This window comes from Eurosta solidaginis, chromosome 4 (genome assembly GCF_040869045.1).
Source record: "Eurosta solidaginis isolate ZX-2024a chromosome 4, ASM4086904v1, whole genome shotgun sequence".
Taxonomy (NCBI): domain Eukaryota; kingdom Metazoa; phylum Arthropoda; class Insecta; order Diptera; family Tephritidae; genus Eurosta; species Eurosta solidaginis.
In genome coordinates, this window is record NC_090322.1 from 122,135,332 (window position 1) to 122,159,220 (window position 23,889).

The 23,889-nt window shown below is 37.6% G+C and overlaps 1 protein-coding gene across 1 annotated transcript in view; it reads right to left on the bottom strand.

The window, feature by feature from the left end:
• Positions 1-4,436: 4,436 nt before the first annotated feature.
• Dop2R (dopamine D2-like receptor) overlaps positions 4,437-23,889 on the bottom strand; it is a 72,440-nt gene continuing 52,987 nt past the window's right edge. Inside the window, exons 5-8 of the mRNA XM_067779569.1 lie at positions 15,516-15,749; positions 7,663-7,797; positions 7,143-7,243; positions 4,437-4,648 (exon numbers count right to left, since the gene is read on the bottom strand). Of these exons, the coding sequence (XP_067635670.1) occupies positions 4,437-4,648; positions 7,143-7,243; positions 7,663-7,797; positions 15,516-15,749 (682 nt within the window). The remainder of the gene's footprint in view (positions 4,649-7,142; positions 7,244-7,662; positions 7,798-15,515; positions 15,750-23,889) is intronic.

The window sequence follows — 23,889 nt, forward strand, 5'->3', positions numbered from 1 at the left end:
CGTACCATCCGATAGCAAACGGCATAATAGAACGTTGGCACAGAACGCTAAAGGCAAGCATCAAATCTCACCAGACGGAAAAATGGGTCGATGTTTTGCCCATAATCCTACCAGGTTATCGATCGGCATACAAAGAAGATTTAAAATCTACACCGGCGGAGATGGTCTATGGAGACTCTCTTCGTCTACCAGGAGAATTTTTGCAACCATCTCAGGGAAGCAATGAGATGACTTCCGAAGAACATGAGTTTACAAACCACCTTCGTTGCAAAATGCGTCAGCTGAGGCCTTCGCAAACGACAAATCATACGCGATCATCTCCATTCATCGAGACTGATTTGACTACTACGTCAGCTGTTTTTATAAGAACAGATTCTGTTCGTCGACCACTTCAACCACCATATGAAGGCCCTTTTCCGGTAATAAAACGATACGAAAAGTATTTTAAAGTCAATGTTCATGGCAAACATGTGAACGTCAGCATCGATCGACTGAAAGCAGCATATGTTATCAATGAAAATGAGACACCGCCGTCACTACCGGCACCCGAAGAGTATCGGACACGATCCGGACGTAGAGTTAAATTTCGCTTTCCGTTAAGGGGGGAGTGATGTGGCGCACTCAGCTGAACAAGCTCAGCAAATAAGTATAATAAAAATAGTACCTACATCGAAAATACAGCACTGCGATATGACATTGCTTTTATTCTTTTTCTTCGCACTTTCTAGTTATTCTTCTATTCGTTTTCGTCAGACCGAGAAGTGCGCGTTGAGACATCGAATTCATAAAATTAACATTTTCCCTATTGTTATCACAAAATAAATATAGTTTAATTTAGCATAAAACGTGTTAATTATTTGGTGCGAGCCTACAACCTTAATGGGTAAGGTCCGAAAAATATATTAATTAGGTATGCTTTTTCTCTTCTGATCGGTAGGTATTCACACAGATATTAGGTTTTGTTAAAAAATCTGTTAAAATTTTGCGTTTTTTGGGACTTAATGGTAAAGCCAGGGAACTTAGGATTGCGATTACTTTTTGATTAATTATCATTACGATTACTTATATCGTGGTCCTAGATCGTAAACGTATACTTTTAAGATTGCAATTACAGTACGAAATTTAAGATTACAAATACGTTAATTATTAAAGATAAGAATAGAAATTGTAGGCCGGCCTTTAACTTCCATTTGTAATAAACACAAGGAAATTTGTGATTCCGATTTCCTTAATTGTAACCCTCAGGTAGGTATTTTTTTTACATTAAATAATAACTATAATTTCTATGATGGAAATGATTATGTGACTGTGTGGGCATTACAACAACAATAATAGAACTGTAATCGTGCTTCGAAGCTCCCCGGCTATTAACATTAATGCAATGAAACTTCATTGCCCCTATGTTGTTGTTGTAGCGATTAGTTACTCCCCGAAGGCTTTGGGGAGTGTTATCGATGTGATGGTCCTTTGTCGGATACAGATCCGATACGCTCCGGTAACACAGCACCATTAAGGTGCTGGCCCGACCATCTCGGGAACGATTTATATGGCCACATTAAACCTTCAGGCCATCCCTCCCTCCCCACCGCCAAGTTCCATGAGGAGCTTGGGGTCGCCAGAGCCTCGTCTGTTAGTGAAACGGGATTCGCCGCTCGAAGGTGAGGTTGACAATTGGGTTGGAGAAGCTCTATATTGCGCTACACGACCCCTTGAATCCCTCATTGCCCCTATATTTTGGTGTGGTATTCTGCAAATGCGTTAAAATAACAATGGTTCTATAGAACTTGCCGATGGGTCTCGCTATTTCGGCAAAAATAATATGAGATACAAGGGTATGATAAGCGCATTACAAAGCTATATAGCTCCTTTACTAAGGCATCGTATATCGAACCGGCTTTGGAGGTGAAAGAGTTAAGGAATAAAATAATTGCCAAAGATAGGTCTATGGATGGAAGCCCGTCACCCCTAGGAAAGAGATCTAGGAAGAACTCGGCGAATGCGAACAACATAGTCAAGCTTGACTATGTCCACTACCTCATCGAAGGATGTTACGCCGGGGTGCGAGGGAAGTCAAAAGCGTCGGCCGCCTACGTAGAAAAAGACGCAAAGCAAGGAACTCACGACAGCTCAAAAAACGGACAGTGGCTCCAAAGGAAATCGGACTCCTGTATACTGGTGGAACGACGAAATAGCGGAGGAGCGTAGAAAATGCCTCAAAGCACGGAGAAGGGTACAGAGGGTACGCTCATCACCGCAATATGATGAACTACACAGTACTTACAAGCCCAAAGAACAGCGTTAAAAAACGCTATAAAAAAGAGCAGGAAGGCGTGCTTGAAAGAACTAATGGAGAGTGCCGACATTGATCCTTGGGGATTGGCTTACAGAACGGTGATAGCTAAAATTAAAGGGCAGAAATCAGAGCAACTTACATGTTCAATACTTATGAGAAGAATCGTGGTAACTCTTTTTTCGACACAATATTACTGGTCCTACCAAAGCGAGGACGTCTATGGTGTGGAAATCCCACAAAGCACAGAGCAGGAGATACTGGATGCAACATATAAAGTTACAGATAATAAGTCCCCGGGACCCGATGGAGTGCCAAATATAGCCCCCAAATCCGTGATATGGTCCAGAACATCAGTACTGACGGACATCTTCAACGCCTGTATACAAGAAGGCGTCTTCCCCGCTCATGGAAATGCCAAAAACTGCTGCTGAAACCTGTTAAGATGACCGATCACCATCCTCATAAAGGTGACTTTGTGTGTTGGATTCTATAGGAGAGATTCTCTAGCGTATTATCAGTGAGCGTCTGCAGCAGACCCTGGAAAGCCCAGGTGGCTTGTCAAACAGTTTGGATTTCCAAAATCAAGATCCACGATAGATGCAATACAAACAGTTGGCAATATAGCCCGTGAAGGAATAACTGGAGGGTGTGCACTGATTATTTTGTATATTAGAAATGCTTTTAACAGCGCGAACTGGATGCAGATAATTACAGCGCTGGTACACCTGCTTACCTGCTCAGAATCATTGGTAGCAATGGTGCTGTAGCAAAAATAAAGGAATGGTTGACGAACATGGGACTGGAAATGGCCAGCAATAAGACAGAAGTGGTTTTGGTGAGCTAAAAGCGGACTGTGGTTGAGTTAGTGATAACCATAGGAGATTATCAGATTATGTCAAAGCTTTTCTTGAAATATTTAGGAGTTATCATTGACTCAAAACTAAGTTTTAAGGAGCACTTCAGGGTGGTGGGAGAAAAAGTTGCTGGATGGCCAGGCTCATTGACTCAAAACTAAGTTTTAAGGAGCACTTCAGGGTGGTGGGAGAAAAAGTTAGTGGAGGGCCAGGCGAGGCTACCCGTCAGCTGTTATCCAACGTAGCCAGTTCGATAATATTTTATGCAGCACCTATATGGCACGGATCTAAAATGACCAACCAAGAAGAGATACTAGCAGCCTACTATATCACTGCTATACGAATAGCATGTGCTTATCGGACGGTGTCCGACGATGCGATCCGTGTTTTATCTCGAAAAGTCCCCGTATATCTACTGTCAAGTGAAATGGCCAATCTGTATGGCATTGGAATCGTCCGACCAACTGAAGATACCAAGAAAAGAGCAAGGTCACGAACATTAGCTAGATGACAAGGAAGGTTGGAAGAATCGAGGAAAGGGTTCTGGAACTTCATGTTAGTGCGGGATGTATTCAAATGCAGTTCTCAGACATAAAAGGTTCGACGTGGTCATTTGGCATTGTACCGGCTATGGTTGGACTAGATATCCAGCCAATGACCATCATCGTCGATAATACCCCTCAACAACCTACGGGGAGCATCTTTATCCCTACAAGAAGGCGAAAAAGAAGACGACGCAATCTTTCTCATAACAATATATTATTAATACGCGGTTCTTCTGGAAAATTTTACTTGCGTCTTTCGGAATTTAGCTTCTGCAGCTCTAAACCAGTTTTCCGAAGCTACTGAGCGATATCTTGAATTGCACACCCTTCTCGACCTGGTTTCGGCTCTTTGCACCGGTAACGAGCTTCCGTGCATCACCAACAGCAGATAGCTTCAAAGTTAACTACACTTTTTAATGTACATATGTACAAGATTATCAGTTACTAAATTCTTATATAATCAATCATGTGTACCTACTTATTCACCAGTATTATAGATCTACTAAATACCTTAGAAGATTTTGTTCTTATTTAAACTTGATGTCTTTTATAAAATCGCGAAATTTTACTTTTTGTTATTCGCATGGTTATTGGAATATTTTTTGTGTTACTTACATCTAACATATCATTACTACTTATAACATAAGTTTTATCGTGTTAAACGATTACAGTAGGTGTAAATGTAACATTTTTTCCCTCTGCATTAATTTTTGTTTGTATATCTTTGATTTGCGCTGATTTTAATCACCCTAAATGCATGATTTTCTTGAATGCTTTACGAAATTCTGGATTGAAGATTGTATAAATAACTGGATTGATGAAACTGTTAATGTATCCCAGCCAAGTTGTGAATATGAAAACGGTCATGCCTGGCCGGCAATCCCATTTGAATATCGCACCGATTGCATCCATGACGTTGCAAGTGAAGAACGGTAGCCAACAAACAAGGAAAACACCTTGAAAGGGAAATTTAATGAAATTTGATATGTGTGAGAAATTATGGGAATGTACAGACAAGTGCACAATATGAATTTTCTGTGTTCCCTTCCTGCTGGATTTGAAGTATTTGAACTATTGTCTTATTGCCAAAAATAAAAAGGAAAAAAAAACTGCACTATTGCGAAAATGTTGCTCCTCTTTGTTTCAATACAAGGTATCCACGCCTGAAATGTAACCGTAGTATGAAATTATCTTTAGTTTTGCTTTTTAGATCTGGGGTGGGGTTATTGTTCTTTAAAGTTTGGTTTATTGTGTGTGTACTCCGTAGTCGATATATTTTTAATTCTACCAAACTATTAAAGGGTTTAACATTTTGCACCATCGTGATATGTAGATAGTGTGCTCGCTTTCCATACCGAAAATCTTAGGTTCAACTCCTGAGAAAAGTAATAGCAAAATATTTAAGAAAAAAAGTATTCCAAACTGGGTCGTTCGGAGTCAGCATAAATTCTCGTCCATTTGAATGAAAAAGCTCAAACAATCACTTTAATATTTAGGAAAAATTTAAATGCTAAAGATAGCTGGAAAAATTGAAGTTGAATCTAGGATCTTCGTTAAGCCAGGAAAGAACACTACACGCTTTAATTAGGTGGCCGCCTTACTTTGTATCATACATTAGTGTGATTCACAACAGTCTCGTTAATTAGTTAGTGGATTGTCTTCTTTTGTGTGATTATGTATGGCACCGTGAAAATTTGCGTCGAAGTCACTCCCACTCACATTCACCACCATACAAGGACAAAAATTTCACAAAGGCAATCCAGTTAACGGTCACTCACCGAAGTGAGTGAATGCTCTTATATCATACGAATCTTGCATCACACGAGAGAATAATTACTCGGTGCGTTGTACATAATTCACCCCTTAATAACAGAAACTTGTATCTGTAACTCTGCTTCAAACAAAATGTAAAGTCCATGCTGAAATTTCTCTATAAAAGCAACTGGAATTTGTTAGATTAACATCAGAGATACACCTGTCTAATGTGAGTTTAGATTTTGTTCTGTTACTATAAATGAAGGTGGTTTAATTCGATAAATACTCGACTCGCATGAAGAATGACTTGATTTCAAGCGGCGAAAATAAGCAAATTTAAAATTAACTTTTTTTCCAACATTGAGAATTTCAAAACTTGTATGATGTATTTGCTTGATAAATTTCAGATTAGTTCGATGTTAAAGAATAACTTATAGTTGTATACTATAATGTTGTTGACTGAAGGTAGGGGTTCCACAAAATCAGTTTGAAAAATTCACCCCAAACCGTCCACACACCAGTAGTAAAAAAATCGAAGAAAATAGCTAGGGAAGTTAAAGCTACATACAAAAATAATATGTTTAATTTTTGATGCTGTGTTTGATTTCACGAATATTTTTTAAGAAAACGGGTATCGAGGCATTAAATGGTACGTCACAATTATCTTTGTTTTTTTTTTGTGCAAATCTCCTGAGATGGCATGCAATAGCGTTTGTTTTTCTTTGACCAGCTACTTTTAATCTTAATGTTATTTGGACATATTTGGTTAAGCTAATACGATCCGAAAATCGCTAAAGTAAAAAAAAAATTACAACAAATTTTCTCCACTCATAGTCTAAAATATCCATCTACACCAGGGATGGGCCTATTTTCGGCTCCTAAATCAGTTTCAGTGCCAGCGAGTGCTAGGTGAGACGTTTGTGTGTTTTAAGGTGTTAGAGAGTAAAAAAATACATTGAAAATATCGTATGCTTCATTTCAAACGATATTCATCGCAAGAAGGCTGCGGAAACACTAACATGCCAACTTAATAAAACCGCACTGCGTTTTTTTAGCGCACGCAAACAACCGGCGTTTTTTGCCCTAACCCAAATAAGCATGCGTTGCGACAATGTAAAGCATGTGTGCAGACGTCAAATCTAAATGTCACGCAGAACAAAAATTGGAAATCGAGTTAGGTTTTCACGCAGCACATTCAATTTGGGTTGCTCTCATACAAGTTGTATGTGCATGAGACATTTTTGACAGAAAATGACTTGCGTGCGTTTATATTAGGTTGGCATGTAAAAAACTGAAATGAAAATATTCCCTCTCAACCTCGAAAACCAATTCCCAAACTGTGTTGCAATAGTACGAAAGCAAAAACATACATTTTTTGGCAAGAAATACGAAAAACGGAATAACCATAGACTGAAGTGGACTCTGTGTTAAGCAGCGCATTATTGACATTCATTTCGCCTTCACACACATTTAATTATATACAAGCCGATTCATTTTACAATATAAACATAAAAGTATTTAAAAAGTAGATTCTACACCTAAGTGCGATTTTCGCCTATTATAGAAACTTTTGTTTAAACAGTTATCCAACCGTACTCACGAAAATATTTAACTAAAAATCTGGTGTCCTAAAGTTTAACTAAAGAGTTCGTCAGTTCATTTTAGCGTCCATTCATCTTAGTTGTAAATACTTACCCAAAACGATGGCAAGTGTTTTGGTGGCTTTGCGTTCTTTCCTCGCGGATACTTTCTCACGCTTCTTTTTCGAAGCTTTGTGGACTTTATAAATCGTAAACCTGCCGCAAGCCAATTTGCATTTCAAAATGAAGTCAATGTACGTAGGTTGAGAAATGCAAGCAGGAACAGAGCAAATACACAGGATGCCAGTAGTGAAGTAACAACCGTCGAAATGATCATAGCCACGTAGGATAGAAAGAAGAAAAAAGTATGGAAATGAAAGCACTAAATTTAATAGTTTTGTGTTAAAAGGTTAAAGTCGTGGTAATGTGCATCTCTATAGGGATGAAGTGAGAGATGAAAATTAGAGCAAGCAGGTGTTATTATGTAAAACTTTAGTGCAAGCTATGTTTAAATTATAGCATAGCTGGTGAGTAGCCGATGGCCAATGTTGGTGAGTTGTAATGACATCGTCACTTGTTACCTATATACATACATAAGTATTTGTGTCCATTACACTGGACATACTTTTACTTACCTTGACGCTTGAGAGCCCTTCTTATCCTTACGCGAAGATGTCTTCGATGAAGCCGAAAGGGTGGAGTCGTTACGTACCAACGTCATCGCTTCTTGAACACCGTACCGGACGAAAGACAGCGGTTTCATTGCAACACTGCGAAAGTCAATACGTTTGCAGGGACGTAATATGCACATACACAAATAAAAAGCCATCGGAAAAGAAAGAAAAAAATATTATAGATAAGTTGAAAGTAAAATGGAAACTGAGGCGCTAATAAATTTTTAAAAGTGTCAACACAACTGGGACTAGAAACTTGCAATGTAAATGTTACATAGATACATACACGCATACATAGAAAATTGTTACCCAATGTGTGCGGAAATGAATGTGGGCGGGAATGCCACCACTAGCATGGCTACAAGCTAAATGTACGTACTCTGCCGATCATTTAAATAGGTACAGAATGGGCTTTCTTTAAATAATTTTTATCAAGGCGCATGTTCTGAACAAATTCTCTTTTTAAGTTGTAATTTAAAAAATGGCTTTTAATTACTACAAAACACGGTTTGCAGAAAAGGTAATTGGTCAATATTGAGAGGAAAAAAATCAAGCTGAAGAGGTAATGCCACCCATAACAAGTACACCAATCATAGTTAGGGTAAGTGCACTAAAATTAGATTCCATTACACTTTCATTAGCATTACACTATATTGGAAAAATTGTAGTGCGTACTATTTTTTTCCAGCTTAGTGATAGGGCTGCCTTTCTCCACTGCGATTAAAAAATATGATTGCAGTCATTTTATTTTTCACTACTACTACTACTCAACTGAAGAAATAATATTACTGGAAGTTTTCTAGCTCCACACAAATGAGTGAAGAACATTTTTTGGGCACTAAATAAATATTTTCGTTACCAAGGGCCGTATCGTCTTATACGATCACGTATCGAAACCAAACGACAAATTTGAATCTGTCAAGCTTTTCGTGAAAATGATAATATATTTTGAATATAATAAGTACTTGTAGCCACTACAAATAACACGTATTATCTCAATCCCAATCACAATTTCAGTGCTATTGTGATTTAAAAAATTTAATTCGATCACGGATCGTATAACACGATACGGGCCCAGCTTTTTAATTTAAGTTAAAAACAACAATTTTTTTTAACATGAATACAGAAGGAATTAAATAAAAATAAGTAAAAACTTGGCGCGATTTACCTCCAAGGAGATTTAGATCGAGCTTTACTTCAATTTGCGCCATGCTTTATTTAATTTTCCCTACAAAAATTGGCGGACAGAGCTAAGTGTTTTATGTCGACTCCGAACGGCATCGGCAAGGCAGACGAATTTTCACTAAAAAACTTCTCGTGGCAGAAATATACTCGGAGTATTTACCAAACCACTGCCGAGGGGCGACTCCGCTAACAATATTTTTGTCTTAATGAAATAATTGTTTTCTTAATGTTTGACGTTACTTTGCGCGGGACTGGAACCCATGGCGATTTCGATGAATTATTACAATCCATAAAAATTTTTCTATATCAATTCGAGTAGCATTGAACGAATGAACGGGTGGCTCGAAAAACGTTGTGAGCGACAAAGTACAAATTTTTCAAGAAGGAAAAACCACTTCTTCAACGTAAATAACACTGTGAGACACCAAAAAAATACCTGGGAAGGCATACCATTTTTAATAGATCTCGAAGATCTAAGAATGACTGCCTACACGATTTTTCACGGACACACCCATCACCAACAAATCAATTAATAAAAAAATATATTTGTTGGGTGAATCCGGTTCTATGTACCGGAGCGACTTGGAATTTTTCCCAACCAAGGACTGTCATTTCAGTCTAACCCCATTTAATTTGTTCCGTCCCTCCCACAAATTTTCATCCTCCCAGCAGCTCCTTGCAGCGGGACTGCTCCATATTCTCCTGCTCCGGGAAGGTATCGAACCCAATCAGGGCCCGTCTCCTGACCCCGGTCCTGAGAAATGGGTTTGCTGCGTCTGCAGAAAAGAATCTTTTTAGGACGGTCATACTCTTGTTAGTGTGTTTCGTGCAAGGGATGATCGTATCGGACAGGTTGTTTTGGGCTAGATCCCAAAACCCAATGTCCTCGTAACTTTTATAAATCCTTTGTGGCTCCTTGCTGTTCACGCCCAATGGCGTACCGTAGTTTGCGCCTTAGCGCCCCCACTACCTTCCAGCAGCCACGCTGCTCGCCCCCACGGCGCCACCAACTGATACGGCCGCTCCCACTCTTAACTACAATCTCCGTAGCAGAGTCGGTAGCAATGCCGAGCATCAGCTCCTGCCCCGTTTTCTCCCACCTCTTTTCCGGCAGCAATCGCGTAGGTTAGGGAAACAGGCTCTTAGTCCCTACTAACTTTTGCACCGTTTGCCAGCACATAATATATATGTTTGCGACATTCGCCCAAAGCAGCTCCTGCCTTGGACGGTGCCACTTTCCTAGATATTCTGGTCTGCGCGACAGCAACCCCCGACGGGTTCCCTGGGCCATGTTGCCAGGCCGCAAACCCAAATACACAGGCTACCCCAATGCTTTCCCAAGGACGTCCAGTCCCAGGGCCATAACAGCAGCTGCGTCCTAGCCTTTCACAACCCAGGCGTAGTCACCTATCACTCACTCCTAGAGTTACGACGTCTCCCCCGTTGCACTTCAGAATTATGCAGTTAAACTGTAATAGATTAACTGGGAAGATCAAGGAGATAGTCGATTTCATGAAGCGGCAAAACATCCGCATTGCTGCGATTCAAGAGACTAAACTCACAGCAAGTTCTACTCTGCAGACATATTCTGGGTATAATGTCCACAGAAAAGATCGCGAGAGCGGAAATGGAGCGGCCTCGCGTTTATCGTACACCACTCAGTGCAATATCATATATTTGATCTCAACATCGGCCGCAGGGACAGTGTCTTAGAACGTCAAGGCTTATCTGTCCGGTCAGGCGATGCAAACCTAGTAATCATCAACATCTCTCCTGCCACCTGTTGCCCCAGTGGATACCGCCCTAATATCAGCGCCTTACTCACTGGCAATAATCGCACTATCTTAGGCGATTTCAATGCCCATCACGATCTATGGCTTTCAAACTTGCAGATATATCAATTGTGAGCGCAGGACTAGTAAGCTGCGTCAACTTGCAGCCGATGGTAAATTGGCATCCGACCACCTGCCTATACTTATTTCGCTCAAGCGTACTGCTGCCTTCATCGTCACAACGCACTTTCATAAACTTTAGAAAAGGAAAGTAGGATGAATACAAATCCTTTACAGACAACCGCTTTGCTGCCCTCCCTATCCCGACTGATGCTCGCCAAGGGGAGCGTGCCATCCGCAAGGTCATTGAATCCGCCTCGGCTCGCTTTATTCCCGCCGGTAGAATTCCCGAAATCGGCCACACTTTCCGGCAGAGGCCGCAAATTTTGCGAGAGAATGTGACCTTATAAGACAGCTCGATTCCGGCGACCCCCAAATAAGGCATATAAATCAATATAAAAACATAAACATAAACATATATTTATATAACTATGCCGTGTGTTTGTGGGCAGAAAGTCGATCGTGCCCAATCTAAGGTGCAATGCTACAATTGTAAAAAACTTCTTCATTTGGAGTGCATTGATCCAGGGTCAGCTGATGTTATTAAGTTGTTTATATGCAAAGTATGCAGCGCTACAAATACTGGTTTGACCAGTTTGTCTGCTGAGAACGATAAAGATAATAACAACAACAGTAACATTAATAGCAATAATACTTAACCAGTGGCTCGTTTCTCTCTACTCAAAGAAATTGCCGAGCTTAAAGCTGAGAACGCGCACATTTTGTTGCTATTAACCTCTCTTGTTGTTTTTAAAGATCAAATAGAAGAAAAGTACAAACAACTAATTGCTGAAATTCGTTCGCTGAAATCTGCTGTGGCTGATAAACATGCCAATATTCTTGAGCTTACGTCTGAAATTGAAAAGCTTCGTTCTACGCCTACAGATAATGCAAATACTTTGCCGAGTCATAATACTGATGCTGCTAGTAAGAGTAAAAATAAAAACACTCTTCCTATTTCTTTGTCTACTAGTACCTTGCCTACGATGTCGTGTACAAACCCGGTTATGCATATCCAACACCAAACACCTCAATCGTATAGCGCTGTTGTGGCTGCACAAATCATACCAAGTGTTGCCTCTGATGCTCCAAAATCGATGAATGTTGCTAGTAATACAAGCAAGAAAGCTCTCGGAAATCATAAGCACTGTACGCCAACTTCTGCTGCGTCTACTGCTGCAACTAAGAGTACTACCGCTGATGCGTCTGTTAATGGTACTGCGTGTGAGACTTCCATCGATCCCAAGTGGAAAATTGGCTCTAAACACATACGAGTTCTCAAACCACCCTTAGTTATTGGATCAAACAACAACGAGCTTAGTGTTGTTGCAACACTAAAATTTAAATGGTTACATATATCATCGTTCTCATCGAGTGTGACGTACACTGATATTATATCATATGTTACAAAGCATGCAAAAATTGATTCATAGAGTTTGAGATGTTTTTCGTTAATTAAGCAAGGCGCCAATGCGGAACATCTATCGAAAGTTAGTTTCCAGGTCGGAGTAGCTGATGAATGCTATGAAAAGGTTTTAAATGCCAACATCTGGCCCACAAATGTTAAAGTACGTCCTTTTAATTTTTTTTCAAAAGGTAGTACCCGATCAAAAAACCCCGTAGTGGCACAAGTTTGTGGTAATTATGGCAGTCACCTTAATATATACTTTCAAAATGTATCTGGGTTAAGAACTAAATATAAATCTATATTTATTTCAAATACAAATTCTGATTATGACATCTTTGTCCTTGTTGAGACGTGGCTCAATGCAGATTTCAACGATACAGAATTCTTTGAATCAAATTCTTATAATGTATACCGCAAAGACAGGGATGTTATCAAGACTGGACTATCCAGAGTGGAAGGAGTACTAGTAGCGGTTCAAAACTGCTATCAGTCGTCCCTAGTTTCTCTGGATAATGAAGACTCCTTGCTAGATCAAGTATGCGTTGTTCTAGTGCAAGGCTCATCTAAACTTTTTATTTCCGTTTCTTATATTCCCCCTGCTAGTTGTGACATACTTTATAAAGCTCATGTTGATAATGTAATAGCTCTAGTTTCTAAGAATAATGGGTCTGATAACAATTTTTGTGTATTGGGTGATTTTAACCTCCCTTACGTAACCTGGTCCTTTCTAGATGATAGCCGATCTTTAATTCCCGGTTATATGTCCAGCTTTTGCGAAACTTATCTGGTAGATAAATTTTTAAGCATAGATCTAATTCAAATAAATAATTTTTGTAATAAATTAATGAGATGTTTGGATCTTATTTTTATAACTGGTAACACGAATTTCTCATTGGACGAGTGCTCTGAACCTTTGTCTTATGCCAGTCAACATCATGTTCCTCTTGTCTTGAAATTTGAGTTTTATGCCTTCCCACCACTCCAGGGAACAAAGAAGTTTACTGATTTTAATTTTAATACTCATAACTTAAAGCTTTTGAATAATGAACTATGCTCTGTTGACTGGGCTGTGCTCAGTCGGATTCGATGGGGACTTTACGGTGGACCAAAGCTTACCTACACCGGCAGAGAGGTTACACCCGCTTAGGTGCTCCTCCCATTTCGCCCGCTTGTGTTTATCCACAAGCAATCTGATGCGTTCGTTTATTTATTTATTTATTTTTTTATTTATTTAAATATAGTAATCTTTGAAATACATGTTTCTTACAGCTACATAAAGAATTAATTATATTTAAAAAATAATTGTTTAAGTTAAAAGTTCATTTAATTGTAATTTGAATTTTGATTTTCCAATTGAGAAATCTATATTCAAAGAATTCGGGAACAAATTAAACTCTCGTAAGGTTCTGATGAGAGGAGCATAATATGCATAGTTAGTCCTCACGCATTCAATAAAAAACAAATCATTACTTCTTAGGTTCCTCTGTGGAACCAAGAAGTTAATTCGTTGTAAAAGAGTCGGAGCGTCTACAATGCCTTGAATGATGTCAAACACAAAGCTAAGCGAAAGCAAGATTCTTCTGTTATCCAACTTCTTCAGGTTAATAAGGAGACATCTAGCATTATTAGACGGAATAGGCTCTTCAAAGTTTAATCTGCGCAGAGCAAATTTTGTGAAGGTCTTTTGTACCTATCTAGCCTCTTTATATGGCAATCGTAAAATGGTCTCCATATAAACACAGCGTATTCTAACGTGGAACGAACCATCGAGGTGAAGTTTTAGAGTGTATGGATCAGTAAAATCAGTACTGCAACGGCGTATAAAGGCAAGCATTGCGTATGATTTAGCAATTGCATGATTTATATGATCATGAAACATAAATTTGGAGTCAAAAATTACTCCTAGGGTCCAGTTTAGATCCATTAATATCATATGATGTAGGAATTAATGAACGGGATTTTGAAAAAGTTATGTGAAAACATTTAGTAATATTGAGTTGCAGGTGGTTTATTCTGCACCAACTGGCTACATTGTCCAGATCATTTTGAAGACCATGGGATTCAGAAATACACGAAATTTTTGAAAAGATTTTCAGATCATCCGCATACAAAAGGAATTCAGAGGATAAAAACAGGAAGATATATCATTAATACAAATAACAAAAGGGAGGGGGGCCTAGGATACTGCCCTGTGGAACGCCTGAGGAGGCAATGAAGGGATCGGACGCACAATCATCAACAACGACTACAAACTTGCGAAGAGAAAGATAGGATTTAATCCATGATAGGAAGGTCGAATGAAAACCGACATTGGCTAACTTATCTATTAAAATTGAATGACTAACCTTGTCAAAGGCTTTTGAGAAGTCTGTATAAACGAAATGACTTTGTAACGTTTATTAACGTTGATTATCGTAACGAAATGATATCGGTTCGTTGGTTAAGCATTTTTGGTATAAACAGTGTCCACTTGCTGCCGATCATTAAAAGCTGACACACTGTAATCAGAGAAAGTCGTCAGATTGGATACTGAGGATCTGCCAGACACGAAACCATGTGAGCTCTGCTCAGCTGAGTATAAAAATTTATTGTTATGAACTTGAGCTCGAATCGAACCTTGAATCATAATTCATAACTTTCAATACGCTTACTACTTACTTACTACATATGTACATCGCATTGTATTTCAGTAAAATTTAGAGGAGTCAACTGTGAAAACGATCATTGGATTTTTGCACTGTTAGTTGGATTTTAGAAATTGTCATTTAAATTTTGGAAAATAGCAAATCCATTTCAAAAATATGTTAAAAAAAATTTACAATTTCTAAAATCGAATTTGTTTTTTAAAACCAATAGCATGGCGGAACGATACAAGGTGGCCGCATCGAACAGCTGATTACAAACCTTTTTTATTTAATTTGATACATCAACTTCCGGCGCAGTACGATTTTGACATTTGTCCATCGAATTTACAAAAACAAAGTACATGGAATTCTTATTTATGTATGTAGGTATGTCACCATGCTGCCACCTTGTATCGTTCCGCCATGGCCAATAGAGAGGAAGCGGCAGTTGAATTTAAAAAAAATGTAAGTTATATTTGGAATGCATCAAAATGTTTTTTACGTTTTCTAACGTTAAATTGGCACTTTTCCTCATTCTTCAGAATTATTTTTTTATTCAAGTCAAGCCAATGGCCCTGGTAGCCCTTGTTTTAAACCATGATATAAACCTATTTAGATGAGCGTCAGTGTATATTTGTGTACATATACATATATGAGCATGTACATGAATGTGTGTCTCAGATGCTGTTACAGGTAGTATTTTACCTGAGTGCGGGTTCCCTTTTGGTGGGTGAATCGCCAGATGCAGTGTTACGCCGACTGCTGCTCACGCTTGATTGCTTCAACGTCCCACTCCGTTCGGGGCTATCCGGTGGCGACGAATCGGCGGCTGTGCCTGTAAGGACATCATCAACGTTTGAGGGTGCATAACCAGAATCATGATTACCATTTGGATCGGCCACCACAAGCTGCGGTGGGCTGCTGATCTGCGCTACGACACTATGTTGCAACAAAAGCAGACGGCGAAGAGAGCAGTGAAATGCAATTGTAGTTTTCGATTAAGTTTTTAATAATTTTTTTTTTGGGCGAGATTAAATTGATGTGAATGTTGTGGTCGCGGCAACGAACGATACGAGTTTGCGGTATTTACAGTTGAAGAATATTTGAGCAAATATGAAGAGAATAAAAAACGAAATAAACATATATATACAACGAGCGAATAAATTGTTATTTTCAATATTGTTATTAAAGCATCTTTCATGTGTGATATATATACATATATACACTTTTTACTATGAGTGTACGAAATTGGAAATCTGGCCCTATTATGTCACAGTAAAAATGAAATAGATTAAAATAGTTATCACTAAAGTAAAAGCTTTATTGTTTATGCGAAATAAAAATAATTTAAGTGTGCTCTTACTAATCCGCAAACCATACGATCGCGGAACGAAAACTATTTTTACTCAAGCGATAAAAATTAGGCTATTCAGATATTAAAAAAAGTAAAAACGGGACTGTCTTCGGCTGTGCCGAAGACTTCATACCTTTCATGAATGGGGCTGAACAATAATCTTATCCCGCTCGTAATCTCCGAATAATCGGATGTATAAGATAAGAAATATATAGTGAACAGATCTACATACCTTAACGATTTTTAAGATAAATATAAAATAAAAAACAGGTAGGTACTTTGTGTGAGGATGCAAAGTTTCAGGTTTTTTGTGGTCTGCGTGTAAAAACTATGACTTCGAATCACGTATTTCAACAATATATGACGTAAACGTAACTATTTGATGAAATTTGATGAATTTTGAAGCTTCTAGCCGTAAAATGGGGGCAAAAATTAGAGTTTATATGGGGTATATAATATATATACCACCGATTTCTATGATTTTTTCAGACAACAATATATGGTATATACGTAAGCATATAGTGAAATTTGAAGCATCTAGCTGTTAAAATGGGGCAGAAATTGCGCACAGTTTCTTATCTGAACAATCGGTTGTATGAGATATATACTATATATACCACCGATCCCAATGATTTTTTCAGACAACAATATATGCTATACACGTAAGCATTTGGTGAAATTTGAATCTTATAGCTATTAAAATGAGGCAGAAATCGCAAAAAAAATTATATATACTATATATATATATATACTATATATAACATCATATATATATTATATATATCACCGATCTCTATGATTTTTTGACACCACAATACATACTATATACGTAAGCAATCGGTGAAATTTGAAGCTTATAGCTGTTAAAATGGGGTAGAAGTTGCGAAAAGTTTCTTATCTGAACAATCGGTTGTATGAGATATATACTATATATACAACCGATCTCTATGATTTTTTCAGACAACAATGTATGCTATATACGTAAGCAATCGGTGAAATTTGAAGCTTATGCTGTTAAAATGGGGTAGAAATTGCGAAAAGTTTCTTATCTGAACAATCGGTTGTATGAGATATATACTACATATACGACCGATCTCTATGATTTTTTTAGACAACAATATATGCTATATACGTAAGCAATCGGTGAAATTTGAAGCTTATAGCTGTTAAAATGGGGTAGAAATTGAGAAAAGTTTCTTATCTGAACAATCGGTTGTATGAGATATATACTATATATACAACCGATCTCTATGATTTTTTCAGACAACAATATATGCTATATACGTAAGTATTCGGTGAAATTTGAAGCTTCTAGCTGTTAAAATGGGGCTAAAATTTGCAAAAAATATATATATATATATATACCACTATATATAAACTATATATACCACCGATCTTTCTGATTTTTTCAGACAACAATATATGCTATATACGTAAGCATTCGTTGAAATTTGAAGCCTCTAGCTCTTAAAATAGGGCAGTAATTACGAAAAGTTCCTTATCTGAACAATCGGTTGTATGGGATATATACTATATATACGACCGATCTCATCAATTTTTTCAGGCAACAATACGTGCAATATACGAAAGTATATGGTGAAGTTTGAAGCTTCAATCTGTTAAATTGGGTAAGATATTACAAAAATCCTCTTTTTCTGAAAAATCGGTTGTATGGAGGATATATGCTATAGTGGTCCGATCCGGTCGGTTCCGACAAATGTCTAATCGGACACCCAAATACACCCGCTCACCAAATTTTATCAAGATATCTCAAAAATTGAGGGACTAGTTTGCATACAAACAGACAGACGGACAGACGGACAGACGGACATGGCTAAATCAACTCAGCTCTTCAACCTGATTATTTCGGTATACTTAATGGTGGGTCTATCTATTTTCCTTTAAGGACTTACAATTTTCGGTTTCGTGACGAAATTAATATACCATTTCATTTTCATGAAAGGTATAAAAAGAAAACAATAATATATTATTATATCTAGTGAGTACGAATTGTTGCTAGTTCACATAGTTCATTAATCCGATACACCATTTCGGAGCTATTGTGATTTTGAAAACTGCATTCGATCACGGATCGTATGTTACGATTCGGCCCCAGCCTACCATACCAATTACCGAGGGGCCAGTCTTTCAATATGGCTTGTAAGGATTATTTATATTTTTTTGTAAGATTTGAAAGTCTCCGGTTTAACAACAAGAACCACGACTCACGCTTTTGAATGCTTTCAAAAGTATCGAGGGGACATATCAAAAAGGAGACACCTACCACTGAGCAAACAAAACAAAAAACGTAAAATCAATCAAATCACGGTTGAATTCAATCGATATTTCTGTCAATTTGTATCCATTGCAAATATCTTTTGAATCAACTTCGCACAAATTTTGAATTCTGAATTAACAGTTTTAACAGTCGGAACAAAAGTTCATAAAAAAAGCCACAGCTGTTTAAAAAAAAATAAATAAATACAAATAAAAAACTTTCTTCTAAGGATTGTTGCTTTTTAAAGGTTTGGATTCCATGAGTTGCGGTATGATAGGCATAATTTGCTGCCATCACACCATGGTGGCTACCTTCCTCCAGTGTGTTAACTAACCTTAAAAATACCAAGGAAAACTGAAATATCACAGATGCTGCTAATGTACATAGATTTCTGTGGAACGATAGTCATAAGCAAAGGTGACTTGATACGAAACATTTGTTTACGCTCTCACGAGGGATTTATCTCAAATTTGTGCTGGCAACAATCACAGATAAATCCCTCGCATGAGCTGAAGTGGGTGCCAGAACAAAAAATGTGCCAACTAAAACGAAAAACGGGCCTAAAATTTCGGTAAACTTTAGTTTGACCTACAAGTGCAGAAATGCTTTGAAAAATTATGTGCAAAAGATAAAAATACGTGTTTTAGTGTTTAACAATTTTTGTTTCTATATCGCCCTCCTAATTTGTAAGATCGCGGGTTCGAATTGAGCTCAGTGTCTAACAATAATTATTTTATCATATATTGTTATGATAAATATTTTCTTAAATGAAAAAAATTTTTAATATTTTAAATAGATCCATTTCGGGAACTGCTAAATTCCTACATCGGCAACGTTTAAGGCCCCGGCACAATGACATGTTTCATATAGAAGCGTTTAACACAAGCGTATGCATTCCAATAACATCGCCACAATTAACCAAGATGTTGCGTTTGTAAATATGAAGGAACTTCAGACTTGGTAATTGAAGTTTATTACGCCTTGCCCATTCACATTCAAAATTTCGCGAAGCACTGTTGTAAACATTCTCCCTATACAACAAAAATGCTTGCTAACATATTTTGTGTCGTATTCGGTTATTATATTGCAGTTTTTAATTGCGAAAAATGTTAGAAAATTAAAAAACCAGTGGGAAAAATAATTTCACTAGCAAAGTGTGCCAACACCTTTAGCCAAAGCAAATGTAAAATTCTTCTTCTTCTGATTTGCTTGGAACAAAATTGGGGAGTTGGCTACTTTTCAAATTCTCCATAAAAATACGTGCAATCTACTCATAAGGCACAAGCATGTGTTTAACTCATCTATATGAAAAACTGCTTATGTGTCGGATCTATTAGGCGCCGCTGCTATAACCATTCAGCTTTCACAGCGGTTGTTTGTTTGTCTTCATTATTTCTGCTTCTATCCTGTTTCTTGCCAATTGATATTCACAGCACTGCGACATCTGTTGCAGAATGGATGTGAACATTGGACTTGTTTCATGGCAATGATGCCATAGTGTCATATTTATTGACACTTTTTCCCCGTGCTCTGGGATGTTTTAAAAATTTTTGTTGTTACATCGGCCTACTGATTTTTATACTCAGCTGAGCAGAGCTCACAGAGTATATTAACTTTGTTCGCATAACGGCATAAACTAATCGAGATAGATATAGACTTCTTCTATATATCAAAATGAAATGGGCGAACAAAGAAATTTTTTTAGCCCTGTCCGTCCGTCCGTCCGTAAACACGATAACTTGAGTAAGTTTTGAGGTATCTTGATGAAATTTGGTATGTAGGTTCCTGGGTACTCATCTCAGATCGCTATTTAAAATGAACGAAATCGGACTATAATCACGCCCACTTTTTCGATATCGAAAATTTCGAAAAATCCAAAAAGTGCGATAATTCATTACCAAAGATGGATAAAGCGATGAAACTTGTTAGGCGGGTTGACCTTAGGACGTGGAATAGAAAATTGGTAAAGTTTTGGACAATGGGCGTGGTACCGCCCACTTTTGAAAGAAGGTAATTTGAAAGTTTGCAAGCCGTAATTTGGCAGTCGTTGAAGATAACATGATGAAGTTTGGCAGGAACGTTACTCCTATTACTGAATGTGTGCTAAATAAAAATTAGCGAAAACGGATACGAACACGCCCACTGTAAAAAAACAAATTTTTAAAAGCCAAATTTTAACAAAAAATTAATTATCTTTACAGTATATAAGTAAATTATGTCAACATTCAACTCCAGTAATTATATGGTACAATAAAATACAAAAATAAAAGAAAATTTCAAAATGGTCGTGGCTGCGCCCTTTTTCATTTAATTTGTCTAGAATACTATTAATGCCATAAGTCGAACAAAAATCAATCAATCCTTGTGAAATTTGCTAGGAGTATAGGTTCAATGACGATAATTGCTTCCTGTGAAAATGGGCGAAATCGGTTTGGAGCCACGCCCAGTTTTTATACACAGTCGACCGTCTGTCCTTCCGATCGGCCCTTAACACGATACCTTGAGCAAAAATCGATATATCTTTACTAAACTTAGTTCACGTACTTATCTGAACTCACTTTATCTTGGTATAAAAAATGGCCGAAATCCGACTATGGCCACGCCCATTTTTCGATATCGAAAATTACGAAAAATGAAAAAATGCCATAGTTCTATACCAAATATGAAAAAAGGGATGAAACATTGTAATTGGATTGGTTTATTGACGCAAAATATAACTTTAGAAAAAACTTTGTAAAATGGGTGTGACACCTCCCATATTAAGTAGAATAAAATGAAAAAGTTCTGCAGGGCGAAATCGAAAGCGCTTGGAATCTTGACAGGAATACTGTTCGTGGTATTACATATATAAATAAATTAGCGCTACCCAACAGATAATGTTCTGGGTCACCCTGGTCCACATTTTGGTCGATATCTCGAAAACGCCCTCACATGTATGTATGGCGATATCCCGAAATGGCGTCCACCTATAGAACTACGGCCTACTCCCTTTTAAAATACTCTTTAATACCTTCCATTTGATACCAATTTCATACAAACACATTCCAGGGTTACCTTAGGTCCATTTTGCTACATGGTGATTTTCCCTTATTTTGTCTCCAAAGCTCTCAGCTGAGTATGTAAATTTCGGTTACACCCGAACTTAGCCTTCCTTACTTGTTAAGAAAAAATGTATCATAACATTAATGATAAAGAATTATTGGTAGGCCTTGAGCTCAACTCATACCCGCGGTAAATAAATTTAGTTCGAAGAGGGAGGGTAAATACTATTTCCTATTCACAAGTTATCATAAAATATTTTTGTAAATATGCAGTCTCGACGCAACCAGTCGATTCTGGTCACAAAATATGGAACGTCAGAAATTTAAGACAAGCTTGATCCACTACATGATGTTAACTATAATACCCTGGGCCCGATTTGCTCACATTTCAAAGAAACTTTCGCTGTGAGTTAAATGCGTTACAAAATTTTACTGAGTAATTTAATTAAATGTAAATTTTTCGATTACTTTTATTCTACGTGAACTTGTAGTGTTATTGTAAAATAATTTTAAAGATATGAATATTTCTCGATCATCAGTTAATTAAATGATTAAAACTATCAAATCACAGAAATGTATGTTGAAACCCCCATATTCAGTTCTATTAATTTTTGTTTGGAGCGTCATTATTGACAAATGTTATAAAAATGTGCTTGCCAGCGCTCTCTCATCTTTGGTCATAAGAACCAAATAGTAAGCGCCGTGAGCGTAACTTTCCCGTTAAAGTTAGTTGATGCATTTGCATTGAGAGTTGATCGTTGTTGCAGTGACCAATGAAATTAGTTCTTTTAATAGAAAAATCAGATTGATTGAGAATCTATCTTTTTTACAGAATATGGTTAACTTGATAGCAACAGTTTTTCTTCTGTTGAAATAACGATTTTCTTTTGTTGACAAAAAACTCCGTTGAATCAACAGTGATGCGATCAATTTTACTGAATAAATGTTAACTCAAGAACAATGCATTTTTTGAAGTTACTTGCATCATTGCTTTCGGTAATAGTATCCAACTTCTCTAATATTTCAATCGATCTCACCCAAGAGGTCCACGTCAAACCAGAGTGTCACTTCATGATAAACGATTATTAAAAACTTTCTTTGCACTTTCGAAAGCAATATTCACACTTTATAAGTCCCTTATAACGGAGGATTTATGAACCCTTGAGCTTTGGCTGCGGCGGTTGAAAGATGTGAAGCAAGAGCTTCATGCAGACATTGACCTTGCTCTGACAATAGAAATTCAGCTACTATGCTCGTTAAGCCGTATTTTGAACATAATATCTTGTCCTCTGATTAGAGATGATGTGGAACGTCCAATTTACTTACTTAATTGCCGTCTTACCGTTTAAATTGTTATGGACTTCCAATATGTCGCAACGTCCAATTTGTTGCCTCTGCGCTGGGCTAATTGGCGCAAATTGTTCACAACAAGGGAATTGAATTCCTTTTCTAACTGCTCCCTCTAGCAGAGTGGGCACCACCATCTTCCGATAAAAATAACGTTTTCACCGGAGCATCACCTTTGGTTCGCATAACATAACATAGCCAGCATAGCCGCTGTGTTTTTTGAATTCGCTGGAATATGCTGATGTCTGCATGAAGCTCATACAGTTCGTCAATCACTCTGATACGATAAATGGCAGTGCAGTACGAAGAGGCCCGTTAATCTTTTGAAGAAGTTTTAACTCCAAAGCTCATAGAGCCGCCTTATTTGATGTTGTCATGGTCCATGCCTCTGCACCATATAGCATGACGCGTACGATAGATTTCTTGAAGATCATGTTTTCCCTTTGCCGAGAGAGGACTTTACTTTTTAATTTCCTACTTAGGCCAAATTAAACCAAAAGTTCGAAAGACTGATCCTGAAGTTGTTGTTTGTGTTAATTCTGTTGGGAAGCAGAAGTCTTTTACCACTTCGAACTTCTAATTGCCAACAGTGACATAGTCTCTTTGCTGGATGAAAGCAGAAACTTTTTGTATTCATTCACTTCCAAACTCATATTTTCCTCTTCTTTTTACAGTTTAGACCGTGTGTCGATGATATCAATGTCGTCAGTAATCGCCAGTTATTTTAACCGTTCTAGAATATTGTTCCAAAGCGTTTAAGTTCTGTGAAAAGTCAACACAGTTTTACAACGGCCAGGAGAACAAGTACTTGGTTTTTGATTGCCATTAGTTATTAAAAAAAAGGAACAGCGCTGTGTTTAATAAGGCCAATTTTGGCGCCTATCAAGATGGAAAGCAAGAGTCAACTAAAAGTGGTGGTGAGACAAAAAATATTTTCGCACATTTGCGTGCGGCATCCACATTTCCGTATCTTTATACGTATCAAGTTATTTGCAGACGATTTTCCCTATTTAACAACGTATTTGTGCCTTATCTTTTCTCATTAATTTAATGGTAATT